Here is a 16,111-nt window from a genome sequence, read left to right on the forward strand (position 1 = left end):
TGATTGCTCAGTGCTGTAGGGAAATGAATGGAGGGGGTGGATATTTATACGGTAGGTAAGCAGTTACGTGGGTGGCATGGAGTATAGGAAGAGAAGATGAGAGAGAAGGACAAGGAAAACAGTACTGCTCCAGTTGGTTTCAGCTTTGAACTGACAGAAAAATGATTCAGCATATGTAAGAGAGATGGGGTAGAGATATTGATCATACATTAGAGAGAGAGAGACAGAGAGAGATGATTGAGCATATGTTAGAGAGAGAAAGAGAGGGAGAGAAGGAAGTTGGTGGAGAAGAGCCTGCAGGAATCACGTGGATGGCATATAGAATATTTTGAATGAGTCTCTCTCTATCTCTCCTTCTTTCTCTTTCTCTCTTGAAAGTCGTCGTTTCTTGTGAAGGAATCCCACGGGTTTTGCTCCATGAAAAGCGCATGATCCTCGAAGGGGTAGAGACTGCCGTTGGTGCTGCTCTCTCTTCCTCTCCGCTCTCCAAGCTGTGCCCCTCTCTTCTTCCCTCTAGTAAGAGACAAAAACCAGATTTATTAAAATTAATTATTAAATTATTCTTTTTGAAATATAACTTGATAGATGTGATCTTAAGAGTAATTTGATGAAAATTAGACATATATTGAGTTAGTTGTTTGTTTACTTAAATAACGTTGTTTTAATAGTAAAAAATTGAATGACTCCTATAACATCAAAATTTTATCTTTTTTTTTTACAAAAAATGAATTAAACTAAAACATCATTTATATTAAATTAGTGTTCATAAACATATTAGAAGTTTATATTTTGTTTAGAACATTTTTTAACATGAATTTAAGAGGTTTTGTTCTTGTCCCTCACCCAAATAGTCTGTTGCCTACCAATCACTAGTGTGTGTGTATGTGTATGAATGACTAATTTAGCTATCTAGTTTCACCCAATTCATTCAAAAGAGTTGTCGGATTCATCATGATTGATGGTTGAAAAAAATATGAAAAAAACATGTGAATCAATAGTATACGAAAAAAATACTTATCATTTTTTTCTCTTTGTTTTTCTTTCAACCATCCATCACAATGAATCAGATAGTTTTCATGAGTGAGTTGGATAATTGTAAATATTCGAAATCACCATTCAACTTTCCTACATATGTGAATGGGTGTGTTTTGTGTGTTTTTTGTTTTAAAATTTTAAAATTTATCTTTAAAAAAGTTACTGAATTGGTATGGGACATGGTTTATGATGCATCAACAGTTTATTATGGCTGTAATGATGATTTGTCATTTTTTAGCAATAAAATTTAAATTTTATCCATCCAACAATTATTTGGAAGATCACAACATTGACTTTTCTTGTATGTGTATGTATGATAAAAAAAGGTGATTGAATTTTCAAATCCCCCTTTTTTCCATGTGGAATTCAACAATTCTGATGCAGTGACAATGACTTTTTGTGTGTGTGTGTGTATATATATATATATAGATAGGGAATTAAAATCAGTTAGTTGCTGAATGTTGTCAGATAATTAAATATTTAAACATGCCATACACATTGTGTTTTTATTTTATCATCAAGAAATGTTCGGCAGCCACCTGATTGCAATTCTTATATATATATATATATATATATATATATATATATATATATATATATATATATATATAGAAAGAAAGAAAGAAAGAAAGAGGACGACTGGGAAGGATGCTTCAGAGTGATTTCTTCATCGAAAGTTGTAGGTTAGACTTAAAAGTCATTTGTGGTGTATAAAGAGCAAAGACACTAATTTCACAAACAATTGCTACCATTAGTTGTAATGCTTAAACTATTTCTAGTCATTTCAATATATATGTCGATTGAAATAAATTGTTCTTACTCTTTAAATCTTTATATCAATTTTTTAACAAACAATAAGCACCGCCTTCATGGTTTGTTTTAAATTATGCTCTTCCAAAAATGAATATGCATATCTTCTTTACATTTTTTTTATTCGTTTAATAGTTTCCATATTTAATTAAATTTTTGAAATCTTTATGGATATTGGGCTGTTTTCGTGTGAGAGAGAGAGAGAATCACAAATCGTTTTCTGCAATCATTTTCAATAAGAGTTGTCTTCAATGGAAAGTATGTCAACCAAATGGGTGCATTGCCGATTACACTATTGAATATTATTTGTATGCATCTTCAATCTCAGCCGCTTTTCTCTTTCAAAGATAACCCTACGTGTTTAAATATGTTAGTTGGATGGTTAAAAGTAAAAAAACTGCTGTTAATAAAAAGTCATCACATGAACATTAACAGAAATTTAAATATATGGTGCAATGAAATTTATGGTTCTTAATGACAATTTTTAAGTTTTAGCTATTGTGCGATATAATTTCTCTACCAATTACATTTACACCTCTATATCTCTTTCTTGCCTTTCAAATACAAAAAAAGAAAAAACCATAAACAGTCCAGCAAAATAGAGAGAGAAAAAAAAATCTTTCTTAAAGGCATCGTCTTTTTCATTAAAAATATAATGGTCATCTTAGATCTCTTTAAATGTGTTCTTTCTTAACATGAAGCATGCGTTAAAATTAGGCAGTTACTATGTTTCTCAAACATTGAAGAATTAGAATATATATGCCAAAAGTTGAGTGGCATAGCCCTCGCTAACAAATGCCTCTTATACAGCTCCTGTGAAGAAAACTAACCCACAATATTTTCTTGCAGTACTGTTCTTGTTGGAGCAGACAGAAATGACTTGGTGGTTGGAGAAACTGCATGAATCGACTTTTATTTTTTAAACTAGGAACTCCCTGCCTTTCTGCTGCAGAAATGTGTTTTATCTAACTCATTGGAGAGAAAGTTACTTGCCCCGGCGGGTCATGTGTAGTAAAGAAGGGAAGGACATTTTGGTAATTTATTAAAAACTATCCTCCATAATTTTTTTTGTTTTGTTTTTTTTTTTCCAATTGCAATTGTCTTTACAAAAAGTTTTCTTTTTCAATGTGAATTAAAAGTAATTTAGTCATTTAACCATACTGACACATGAAAAATTGTGCACCAGTGTGACACACACAGGCATATAGCCAGGTTCAAACTCATTGTCGCTACGATGTTACAGTCTCTCCATTTGCCGTGCAGCTAGAGTGGTCCTCCTCCTTTTTTTGTGTTGTACATGAATCCATTCTTTTGTTAATAAATGATGGAGTTTCCCTCTGCAGGCTTTGCAGGGGGGGGGGGGAATTATAGTTTTTTGGACATGATATGACATTGGTGCACTTAGTCAAGAAAAAGAATATTTTATTTTATATAGTGGTTCACAAGAAGTGAACTCATCCATATACATAAATTTTACGTTGTTTTGAGACCTTTGTCATCTTATTATGGTACATCATCATTCAACTTGAGTGTTGCATATGCCACAATTGACAATACAGAAGTAACACTCATGGGGATCGAATTGAGGATGCGTTGTCAGCGTGATATTGAGGGCTACTCCCCTCAAGACTCAATAGTTTATAAGACTCAATAGTTTATGTGATTAATGCGATTTCATTATATAGAGGCATAAGTGCGTACACACATAGGCACACGGTTTCTCATAGAGTCAAACCCACGCCATTGACTGATATGGAGCTGACTGCAACTCTCCATGAAAATGAGAGATGCAAAGATGTGTTGATGCTTACTGTTATCCCTTCAATGGAGAAGAAATAGTCGTCGCAAATAATCAACAAATCCAGTTTATTAAATGATTTTAGTTTGTGAGTGCTCTAGGGCAGGACTGGTTCATTTGATAGACGACAGATAGGGACATCCTTAAGAACTTGAACAAAAGATGCCCACTTTGGTTTGGTTGTCCTTATATCAAGGATTGACCGTAGACTTGTGCGCGCCTTTTTTTTGAGTTTTGGAAACAAATCACAAGGCAACCATTTGGAATTTTATTGAATTTTTTAAATTTTTTGATAATAAAAATTGATTATTTATCATGATGCTTAAACTTTCATCGGAAACAAAATTGGAGTGAAATGGTTGTATGTTTTCGATATTTAATTTTTTTTTTTTCGTATGTTGGAGCTTTTTCTACTTTTTACTTGTACTCTTTGGATTGAAAGAAAAGGATCAAGCAACAGGAAATATAAGATAGTGTAGTAGTTTATTGTTCTTCACTTCTGTTTTTTACAGTCTATATCCGGGTTGGTAATATCGGACACTTCTTTTTATGATAAACCAATCAAAATATGAACGCAGGGCCTTTGCCTGCTTTCCAGATTTGAACATTTCACATACATAATTCTCCATCAACTTGATGGATTTAATGCTATCAGCTTCTGAATTTGTGTTATGTTCTTAAACAATTTATTTTTCAACTGTTCTTTTGACTATTTGCAGTTCTCTATTCAACATATGGGTTTCATGAATGATATTTTTTACACAAAACACCAAAATCAACACAACCAAACCATGGAGTAGTAGTTATAATCAGGAATAAGAAACTATAATGCATAAGGACATTTTTGTTCTACAATTTTACCACTACTCCATGAATGTTTAGTTCCTATGTCTCCTGCCTCCAAAACGGCATTTAAAGTGTGTCTCACTGACCGTTGAAATGGGGTTTGTGAAGAACCCGGTTTTGACAAAACGCCATTCTCAAAAGAGAGTGCATAACCCCTCCTCCTTCCCTTCAAATTATTCATGAAAAAATAGTTTTTGTTTGTTACCCATATACACAAATTAGGTTTTAAAAACTGGTCACTAAGACCAGGTTGTCACAAAATCTAGCTTTTACAAAAAGTGTCATCCAGACCCAACCTTTTTTTTTTTCATTTTAAAAAGCTAATTCCAATCTTACTGCTTTACATTCCCAACACCCCCTTATTTATGTCTCTGTAGTTGTTTCAAAAAAGGTGCCAACAAGAGATTACCCACCTTGCTAAAGGATTAGACTTGGCATATTAAGGCCTTCAAACTTAAGGAGATCAAAATCTCAACACTTGGAGCCTATCTTGGTATAATCTAATAGGGGTCTCCCTAACCCCAGGTTGTGCAACCCCACACACCCATAACAAATAAAAAAAGGATGCAACAAAATCTATTCTCTAGAAACTTTCCACTGTAAAACAAACCACATTTTAGAATATTGGGTTCTTTGAATCCTGAGAAGTGTGAAGATAAGCAGCAAACATCCTATTACCAGTGATTGTAAAACATTCTTCCTTAAACTTGACTTCAGTTCAACATAATTCAAGAAAAGATTCATTCGTAGTTTATACAGTGGATGCTGAAAAGGCATCCATCAAAAGAAAAATACATGAGATCCATGAGGTTGAACACACTGCCCTGGACCTAACCAAGTGACAAATGCCAAAACATTAATCCTTACGCTCATAGCACTTCCCTGAACATCTGCAGAGATTGCTTCTTATGATTTCAGAAACAATAAAGAAGCTAATTCATCTGTTAACAAAGAATCGCATTTGGGGCACAACAATCCCCCCATCGATGATGAATATTAGCATTGCCATATAGATGTCTGATGACATCTGCAATATGCAAGGATGCCAGTAAAAATGAGTAGGATAGTTTACAATCAGTAGGTGTCTCCAATTTTCTCTTCCATGGCCGAAAAAATAAAGCACTTATGACAGGTAAGCTTTTAATCGCCCACTTGCTGCCAATACAAAACCTGTCATTGCCTTTACAGTTAAGGTTGGGAAAATACAACGATAAAAAGGATAGATGCAATGAAAATGTTGTTAACAAATATCTAATAATTAGCACAAAAATCACATGCTTAATAAAATAATTCACATATAAAAGCACGATCCACTGCTTAGAAAATAACCGAAGTACCCCCTCTTCCCTCCTATCCTCAGGGTCCAGGGATGCATTGGTGCTTGGTGAGGAGACAGCTCACCTTTTTCTTGGTGCCACATTTTGCCTATATGGCACAAGAGCCTAGCAACCCTGGGAATTGAATGGGCGATGTGTGACTGCCCAACAAGCTAACGTTATGCCCCTTGGGGCTACTAATGTACATCAATTTGAAAATAACCAAATAAAAAGCAAAAGTAAAAAGAACGCTCATAGAAAGATAGAGGGAGAGGAGAAGGGATGGCCAGCAGCCATCACCATAGAGAGAAAGGGAGGCTACCAACCACAGTGAGAAGAGGAAAGTTGTTGGATGATGAGCCTCACCCACAGAAAGAAAGATAATTAAGAGAGAGAGAGAGAGAGAGATTAAAGGCTGCTGGTTGGCAGCCTCACAAAAGAGAAAAGAGAGACCTGTGGGAGACGATCATGAGGCATGAAAAATTCAAATGACTTCTGGCAGCCTTGGGCATCATTGCAGAGCTTCACCAAAGGGTGTGATTGATAGAAAAGAGAGTGAGAGAATAGGGGAAGGGTGCAAATGATAAAGAGAATAAGAGAGAGAGAGAGAGAGAAAGGAGAAAAGAGTAACCAAAAAGGAATACATTTTTCAAAACTCAGCAAAGAGGGCTAGAGGTGTGCTTCCTCATGGTGAAGTGCATGCTTCATGCTAAGAGATGCTTCACCTTGACGCCTTAATGCAACAAAGGTACACTTTGTCTTGAGGAAGAGACTTCAAGGCATAAAACATACACTTCTAACAACACTGTTTTGGCAAGTCTTTCTTAGTCAGAGCTAAAATTTTATCCTCCCATTAGATTGACCCAGTAAAGGCAACACTGTTATGTATGTAGGTAGCACTTGTCATCACAACACAATCTACTAGGTCCTCTAGACTAGATGTTCATGTCAATGTAACTTTAGAACTTCATATGTCTAACTTCAACACCAAAGCCTTAACCTGTTCGAGGTTTCATCTTCCTCAACAAGTGTAGCAGGAAAAGTGCTTTGAAAAATATTACGACTGCAAAGGCAATCGGATTTAGAAAAATCACTATGAAGCAGAGAACTAGCTGAAAGTAGCAAAGCAAAAATAAGCATGGTAACATGCACCAAGGCTGTAAGGGAAAAAAGATGAAATGCCTTTATGACTGTTGAGTTGTTCAAGAAGTAAAGCTTTACTTCATACTTGTTCCAGTATTGGAAGTATAAGCTGTTATATTTTGAATTTTTAAAATATTTCTAGTGGAAATACATGTGATTTATAATTTTTTTTAATGTGCAGTTGACATGTTGTCATGGTCATTTCAGTTGTGACACAGAAGTTTATTTTGTAGTTAATTGTTTTTATGTACAATTTTTTTTTTCTATTTTTCCTCATTTAAATAGAATTCCTTGACATAATTTATGAATATTTATGGCGTGATATGTTAGATTGCAACTAATAAAGTTAAACTATGCATTTTATATTACCTAGGGAGTTGTAGATGCAAAAACTGAATTTATTAAGATGACAAACAGGGAGGCACATTTAATAAGTTTGGGTCTCAATTGCACTTTTTTCCCTCTCTTTACCTGTACCAGCGACATAGCAAATCTATTTTGATGCCTCAAACCATGATCACATTGCTATTTTAGCCAGAAAATTGCATGTTTGTTTAATTACTCACTAGAGAGAAGAGAATTATTAATGGCATGATATACCTGTAAATAAGGGGGAAGGCCTTCCAGGTCTTGACTTGAATTCTGGATGGAACTGTACGCCCACATAGAATGGATGATTTGGAAGTTCTAAAATCTGCAAGAATTTTTAGAAGTAATAAAAAAATGACCAAAAAGGAAAATCATAGATATGCTCAGATTGCATATGCATACTTCCATTCTTCTGCCAGTTTCATCCTTCCCCATAAATTTCAATCCAGCAGCTTCTAGGGCTTCAACTGAATCAGGATTTACCTACAAAAAGAGAGACCTTTCAGTGTTATCAACAAAAAGAAAAAAAAATCACCATGCATAGTAGAAGATCGAACAGGCCTGTATTTGTTCACAACGAAGGAAAATCCCTTTTGTGACTAACCTCATATCTATGACGGTGGCGCTCATCCACATGGTCAGGGTTATTGTACCTAGAACAACAGGAGATTGGATGAAATTGAATGCACATTTATAAGCGGTAATTTCTAATTTATCTCGGATATTTCCGTGTGACTGTTTGTATGGCTATTCCTGAATAAACTCATCTGTACCAAAAAAAAATCATTGCTAGACCACGCACATCCACGGGATTTTAAAATAAAAGAGGCCACATAGAGCATTATTTATTGACAAACAATGTACAAAGCATAAAATTATGGCAGTACAAGTCTTGACATACAGCTTAGAGGTAATACAATTATGATCGCAGAAGAAGGTCTTCCGAGACCCAAGTCTCATTGTGTTACCCATATGGGTTCTGGACCCCTATATAAAACAACAAATACATCAGAAAATCCAAGTAAAACATAGTACATTTCATTTAACGCCCTTTCTCAATAAGAACAAACAACCCACCTCTGGCATAAAAATTACGACAGGATCAGGTGTATCAGGATCAAACTCCGCACTATTTGCTTTCTCCAGTCCAAGCACCTAAGTCAATCCATAAGACTGAAGATTTAGCAATATGAATGTCACTGGCAGCATATTGCAACAAAAATAGTTAATGCATAAAATAAAAATGAAAGATTGTTAACATACCGAACGAGCAAATTCAATAACTGATATTTGCATTCCCAAGCAAATCCCAAGATAGGGAACTTGGTTTTCTCTTGCAAACTTTGCAGCTAGTATCATTCCTTCTGTTCCACGATTCCCGAATCCACCAGGAACCAGAATACAGGCAGAATCCTGGGATCATATATATATAAAGAGAGAGAGAGAGAGAGAGAACAAAGTTAATGCTCTGTCATCATGAAGTTCAATGTGTCCATCTGGGAGAATCAACCATATACAAACAAAAATTTACAGGAAATGTATAACAAGTGGGTAACGCATTATCTGTATCACCTTCAGAGTTTCCCAAGCAGCTGCATGAACTTGTGGTGCCTGTATGCATAGATGCCTAAATCAAATCCATTCAAAGCAAAAATTATAAGCCAAAGAGAAAGGTAAGCGTTCTGTACTTCTTTAGCTTTCTCATCTTCGAGATCAGAAGCTGCAACCCACTGAATTACAGGCTTCAAGGAGCATGAGATACAAGCATGTAGAAGAGCCTGATTAGAAAAAGAAAATCAGTTACTTGGCTTGAAGCATAATTTTGATATCTGGATCATAAAATTTTGAATTACAAGTTTCATCAGATTAGAAGGTCACAGTTGCCTTAATTTGAGATTGGATGAATTTGAAACATGAATTCCATCATACTGCATGTAGGTCACAACAGAGCATGTAATTCTACAAGCCCCTAAAAATAAGGAGTCAAGCATGCTACAGTCTGTGAAGCGATTCTTTTGCTGGATATGGGGTGGTATGCCACATTTTCTATAGTTACTTGTCTAAAAGACATTTATCTTTCTCGACAACGGCTCAATGTGACCCATTTTATTGACAGTTAAGGACATGGTAAACATATCCCAGGATTGAGCAAATTTGTTTCCATGGAATATAAAATAGACAAACTGAAGATCCCAATACTCGCATGGGAAGCCCTTCCATGCAGTCATTACAGTAGCTTAGAAATAAAAGAAAAGAGCATATTGTCATAAGAAGTTAGTATACAACAGTTAATTGCATCTTCAAAGCCCTACTGATTTTTCAATGTCTGAGTATGTATGAAGTGAGTACTTTATCATCCATGTGTAGTTTTATTTATATTGTAGCCAAAAGAAATCCACATAACCAACAAACCAGCTCTACCAATTAACATCATCTTAAATAAGTTATTCTGCTGAAACCATATGAACTTTGATTGACAAGGTTGTATCAAGTATCCAAGGCACCCAAGCAACATCATACACACATACAGACACATGGAAACATTTGATTCACAGAAAACTCCAATTCCAAGTGCTGCTAAATCTTAATATACAAATCCAAAGGTGATGCAGCAACCGCACATTATGGCAGCAATAAATGCTTTTTCAGAAAATCAGTTTCCTCAAAACGGCAGAATGACATTATGCACTTGAACTAAAGATACACATAATAAAGTCATAACTGAAATACCCCTCCAGAGGTACCTTCAACACAGACAGATATGAATCTGACAATCCCGTGTATTTCCCAACCATAGCAACCTTTACCTGTGTCAACATACAACCCAGTGATTATGTAACATCATGAATCATTTTTTAATTTTAGAAGCCATTAATTGAATAGTATAACCTTAGGCAAATAAGCTAATGGATCATAATGCTTACTGTTTCTGTAAGATTATCAAAAGTTTCTGCTCTCTTTGTCCATTCTTGGAGATCAGGTGGTCCAGCAATACTACAAGGGAACTTCAAGAATAAGTTGATCAGAAAAATTTCAAATATAATGCTTCCCAAATTTGGCAGATTTCTTCAAATTGTAGAGATTAGTGGTTGATAGGGGAAACACGAGAACAATAAAAACAAGAACCTAGTAATACGTACTGACCTTAAAAGGTTCAGTTGTTTCAAGATGGCATTATGAGCATCTTGATACTGCAAACAATAAAATCATACAATTGAGCAAGAAAACACCAATCTAATTTTTTAAAAAAGAAAAATCTAAAAAAAAGGTATTCATGGTTAACATTTAACATTCTTAAATCTTAAACTTTAGGAATGCATGTATTACAAAATAAAATATACAGAATAAATGAGAGCATATATGCAATTTTCTCAGGAACACTAAATCAAAACAGGTTAATAGAAAATGCAGGTTAGGTATAGAATAGAGATTACTTACACGAAGTAAAAGGGGAACATGCCATATGTTAGGAACATCATGGATACTGAGAATATTCCCAGCCTAAGAAAGAAAAACACATGAGAATAAGAACTTAAAAGATGTTGAACGGAACAAACACCAAGTAAAATCATAGGCCTGTACAGGAACATGGCAGAATTGCGACAACTTCTCCTTTGTTTGGTCCAACAACGGCTGAAAAAAGAGCAAAAGTTTTTACCTTTATTAGCACAACACCACGTAACTGCAAAACATCTAAGAACAACTGTTAGAAAATAGTTACTATATAATAAATGCCAAGAACTGCAAAACAGCATCATAAAATAGCATTCCATAATTTCACTCGCTAACAACAGGAAAATAAGAATATATAAGCTACATAATGATACCTATAATTAAACTCTAGAAAATTACGAAAATAGAATTAAAATTTCCTGCAGATCCAATTTTAACATGCTTTAATGCATTGAAATAATGGTGTCATACGATTCTATAAAAAATGTTCATGACAAATATTTCATTAGTGTCACAACTCACATCTACAACATTAGGAAGTCAACTGTCAATCAAAATAATACATATTGAAATAGAAGAAACTCTGGTGAGAATCTGAAGATAAACAGGTGTCAAGATGCACTTAAAAGACAATTAGATGTTTACATAGCTCAAATTTGAGTAACAGTATGGGCATTCATCCACACACAATCACCGGCATGATCTTCTCAATGCAGTGATTTTTGTTTAATCAATATAGGCCATTCCCTAACAATTCTTGGCCTGTATAGCAGTCAAGATCATGCTTCAGACTGACAATATTTTTATAAGATAAGAGTATTAATAGAACTGGAAACCCCAAAAAAACATACATTCTTATAAGATAAGAGTACCATAGAATGAAAATATTGAGCAAAGTCAAAATCCCTAAAAAACTTCTAAAAGGCAGCATATTCACAAAAAAGCATCATGCTGATGCCTTATCTACACCTACAAAAAGAAATGGAGATAAAGGAGACATAATTGTCAGCATCCATAAAAATCACAATCACAAAAGCTGATAAGGTGTTACGTAACTGAACAGTTGAAAAAGGAAACAAACAAGCACAGTATATCATGTGAAGAGAAAGAAGTGGGCAAAACTGGAAAAGAAGAGGAAAAGTAAAAAGTTCTTGAGCTTCATCAGATTGGCGAAAGCAGGTAGCAACCAGAAGAAATAAAAGGAATTAAATTGCAACATCCCCGTGATATCCCTAAGATGACTATCACTCTCATTCCATTTACTGCAGTGCAATGAGCACAGAAGAACCTGCAGATATGCAAATGCTGACTGCAACATAACATTTTATCCTACTGGTTCCCTAGGGAAGATTTCTTATCAATTCAATATAGTGACTAGGTTGTCTTGTTCTAGCCAGAAGCATGGCTGATACAAAACAAAAAAGTAACATAAATCCACAAGGCGTAGAAAAATTAGCATAATTCCCTAGAACAAAAAACAGAAAATTACCTGAGCAGATCGACAAGCCAGTAAATGAGGCGTCAGTCCTAGTGCCCTTAATTCCCTAACGCTATGTTGAGTTGGCTTTGTTTTCTGGATAACCAATAACGCAAAAAGTTCAAGTGATATCCAAGAAAAGCTCCAATAATGACATCCATTGTGCAATCTCTTATAAACATGAAAGTGAAACAAGAGGCAGATAAAGTCCATCAAAACATCGATACATGGAGCAGCAAAGAGTGAAAATTACTTGCTCACCAACAACCCCCAGCACTGGTACAAGGCTGACATGAATAAGACAGAAGTTTTCTTGTCCTGAGAAAAACTAAACTCCATCAGACTGCTCATAAACCATCTGATCTACCTTCACAAACAAAAGAATGAAAGCATATGACTGTGCAAAATGAAAACTAGAAAAAGCTCTTGTAAATATCTTCTTGAACATTTTTTTTTCCTGTTGTCAAGTTATACTACGCAGAATATACATGTTCAGATTTCTTTATTAGCAATAGTAAAACTTCTCAGAGAGATGTTGGATGCATAATCTACTACCTATAAGCAAACTAAACAAAATCAATTAACTAAGCCAAAACTCAAGCACAAAGGAGATTAGGCACAACATATGAATAAACTGGAGATGCCCGGAAGAAAACCCGTTAGACAAAAGTACAAATTTAATCACTCACCAACTGAATAAGATAACTGTCGCAAGGCCTCGATGAATGGCATTGATTCAATGTCACCTACATATTAGCAAAGATGCCAATCAACAAAAGACTGCCAGTGAAGGTGAACATTTGGCAGTGACTAAAGCATTTCATAAAATTTCAGTTGGAAAAAATAATCTATCACCTACCTACAGTGCCCCCCAACTCAATTACACAAACATCTGCAGGACCAACTCTGCCATCAACAGGAATGACAGCTACAGATGTAATCCAGTCCTTGATTGCATCTGTAATGTGTGGAATAACCTAAAAAATAATGAAATAACATGTTTCAGCTGCATCTTACCTGATCGAAAATGTTGTAGTGTTATCCAATCATAGGGCATGATGTATATGTTGTATTTGCACTGAAAATAAGAGATATCTAAAGAGCAATACCTGAACTGTTTTCCCAAGATAATCACCTCTTCTTTCTCTGTCTATAACGGACTGAAGATAGGATACTTCAATATCAATTAAAAGAATGATTAAACTTTTCACGGGAACATAAATTCATTTCCTTATGAAACAGAATATAGTACCTGATAGATCTTTCCGGTAGTGATATTATTATCCCGAGTAAGTGTTACATCTAAGAAACGCTCATAGTTTCCAAGGTCCAAATCCACCTAGTAAAAGTGAAGAGCCAAAGCACACTTGAGGAAAAAAAACAAGTTTACATGGACAAAGATCCACTATTAAGATATCTGAAACACAAGGAACAGAAGTGATTTTTGTGTATGCGAGTATCAGATGGTATCAATCACAAGGTGAACTGCTTGCATGAATCTGAATCACATGCATATGCTTGCATAATTTATAACTGCAGCATACTGTATGTTTGAGACTATGGTGGCAAGCTCCATATTCAAATAGAGTGACTGCAGCAACATGTTATACCTAGTGCGGATGAGAAAGCAAACAAGTAAAGAGATGTTCCATGCACTTATGCATATAGCGTCATGATAATTGATTAGTATCATTTTTACTAAGAGTTCTACTTGTGCAGTCACAACTAAAGTGTTTCATTGCGGACTTGTGGTGATGCACTTGACATATTGTGGGAGTGAAAAAACATATTTGCACAGATCCTGTTGCTGTAAATAACCTTAACTATATAACATGTGTTTGTTTTCAATAGCTAAAAGATCGTGAATCAAGCACCAACATATGGTCAAAAGAACTTTAAAAGTAGCTTTTCCATGAAGAAATACAGTAGTTAAAACATAATATGGATAGATTCAAGTGCTAGCCATTGCAAGTATAAGCAAATGCAACAAACTTACCACAATGAGGACCACATGATCCTTTAGGTTAACCATAGTGGTACAAAATTTGGCAATAAAATTACTTCCAAGTTCCAACTATTAGGCATCTTTAAGTAGGTCTAAGTCACTCCACGCTTGAACACTGTCTTGGGCCATCTCTTTTCCTGTTTTCCATCAATAGTTGGCTTCCAGTTCACTTGTTTCATGAGTGCTTTGCAGTTACTTTGTTTTTAAACATATGTGTGTGGTTTGTGGAAAAAGTTTGCTACCAAGTAGGTCATAAAATCTCCAGTTGAATATCATAAATCTGATAAATTCATTTATGAAACTAAACAAATGGATGTGACCTTTTGCCTAAAAGCTTAGGGGATGAACTCTTAAATCATGCTTTTTTATACCGAGGTCATAATATATAAGAATCTAAAGATTGAAACTCTGAATTTTCCAACCCACTAAACATGATTCATACATAAATGACAATGATTTAACAGTCAATTCTTCAGTTCTTGGACATGGAAATCACATGTATATGGTTAGCTTCAGAACATATGTAAATAAACATGTGTGTACATACACATAAGATATATATATATCTATATATATATATATATATACACACACACACACACCCCACTTCTGTTTCACTCGTTTATGATATTTGTTCCCATTTTTAACCTGATACTATCTACCAAACAGACTCGGTTAATTTTTTACTCTTTGCAGCACCAGATCTAAAGATGAGCTAAATAGCATCTTTAGAAATCTAGAAAGAACTACAATTTGGATGGTGTCACTGTTACACATGAGTGGGCTAGGCTAGAGTAAAAAAGTTGCGAGTCTTGTGACCGATATATGTAAACAGATCTTCCGATCTCCAAAAAGTAACAGCCAATAGCATGCCCAGAATGAAATTGTGTTCATCCACTAAAGAATCCAGGTTGAACTTGCCGAAGCCAAAACTAATAAATTGATGACTGACGTCAGGTTGACAAAGTGGTAACATTTGTCCATACAAATGCAGAGCTCATGAAATAATAATTTACAAGCATCAGTCTAAAGGAAATCCTCACAACTCATGAATAAGGCCAGGCAGCACGGATCGAATCAGACAACAAGGACATCTGGATTATCCATGAATCTGATCCATTAAAAGCGTAATTGTTTATCAGATTCTACAAATATCAGGTTCCTCCGTACAATTATTTTTGCCCCCATCCAATATCAAAACTCCATCGCCAACAAAATCGCCACCAACGACTACAACCTCCAACAGAAGATCCTCAATCGCGAAAATCCACAAATTAAACAACTACCTACATACTCCTACATCGAAAATCAGTACTATGCAGGAAAAGAATTAAATGTATTCGGCAAAAGGAGGACTGCAACCAAAAGGGAAGCCACAAACCTCGCCGCCATCATCGAGAACAAAGACCTCCCCATGCTCGAAAGGAGAAATAGTTCCAGCATCGGTGTTCAAATAAGGATCTGAAAAACCGCCATTCAACAAAACAACACCCAACAATTTAAAAAGAAAAGCGCCACCCGGTTCAGCACCAAATCAAAAGAGTGCATTAAATCGACACCATTAACATAATTCAATTAATATGGGCAGCAAAGAAAGGAGATGGGTACTCACCGATCTTGATGGAGGTGACTCGGAGACCACAGGCTTTGAGGACAACCCCAATGCTGCTCGCCGTCACGCCTTTCCCAAGCCCACTCACTACACCGCCCGTGACGACTACGTACTTCATCTGTCTCTTCCACTCTCTGTCAGTAGGACGAAGAAATAAGAAGAAGAATAAGAAGAAGACACCAAATTGAACGGTGTCTCTGAGTGAGGAAAACAGAGAGAGCGGGAAATGATGGTTCTGAGGCTAGCG

The 16,111-nt window shown here is 35.4% G+C and overlaps 1 protein-coding gene across 1 annotated transcript; it reads right to left on the reverse strand.

Moving 5' to 3' along the window:
* Positions 1 to 5,163: 5,163 nt before the first annotated feature.
* On the reverse strand, positions 5,164 to 16,111 carry LOC116254620 (uncharacterized). The gene is made up of 22 exons (XM_031630122.2): positions 15,865 to 16,111; positions 15,634 to 15,713; positions 13,500 to 13,586; positions 13,357 to 13,407; positions 13,107 to 13,224; positions 12,937 to 12,993; positions 12,501 to 12,565; positions 12,260 to 12,343; positions 10,900 to 10,950; positions 10,756 to 10,818; positions 10,462 to 10,508; positions 10,242 to 10,311; positions 10,062 to 10,124; positions 9,006 to 9,095; positions 8,890 to 8,928; positions 8,581 to 8,730; positions 8,395 to 8,472; positions 8,219 to 8,304; positions 7,922 to 7,970; positions 7,720 to 7,800; positions 7,549 to 7,642; positions 5,164 to 5,659 (listed from the first exon to the last, which is right to left on the reverse strand). Exons 1-22 carry the CDS (start codon positions 15,980 to 15,982, stop codon positions 5,613 to 5,615), a joined length of 1,668 nt encoding a protein of 555 aa, XP_031485982.1. The 5' UTR covers positions 15,983 to 16,111; the 3' UTR covers positions 5,164 to 5,612.

The sequence above is a fragment of the Nymphaea colorata genome, chromosome 5 (assembly GCF_008831285.2).
Source record: "Nymphaea colorata isolate Beijing-Zhang1983 chromosome 5, ASM883128v2, whole genome shotgun sequence".
NCBI lineage: Eukaryota > Viridiplantae > Streptophyta > Magnoliopsida > Nymphaeales > Nymphaeaceae > Nymphaea > Nymphaea colorata.

Excerpts from the sequence above, each read along its gene's own strand:
- LOC116254620 (XM_031630122.2), bottom strand. The coding sequence starts at position 15,982 with ATGAAGTACGTAGTCGTCACGGGCGGTGTAGTGAGTGGGCTTGGGAAA. Across the intron at positions 10,509-10,755 it reads ATGTTCCCCTTTTACTTCGT|TATCAAGATGCTCATAATGC; the intron begins GTAAGTAATCTC and ends TATTGTTTGCAG. Across the intron at positions 8,473-8,580 it reads TTATTGAATTTGCTCGTTCG|GTGCTTGGACTGGAGAAAGC; the intron begins GTATGTTAACAA and ends GGATTGACTTAG.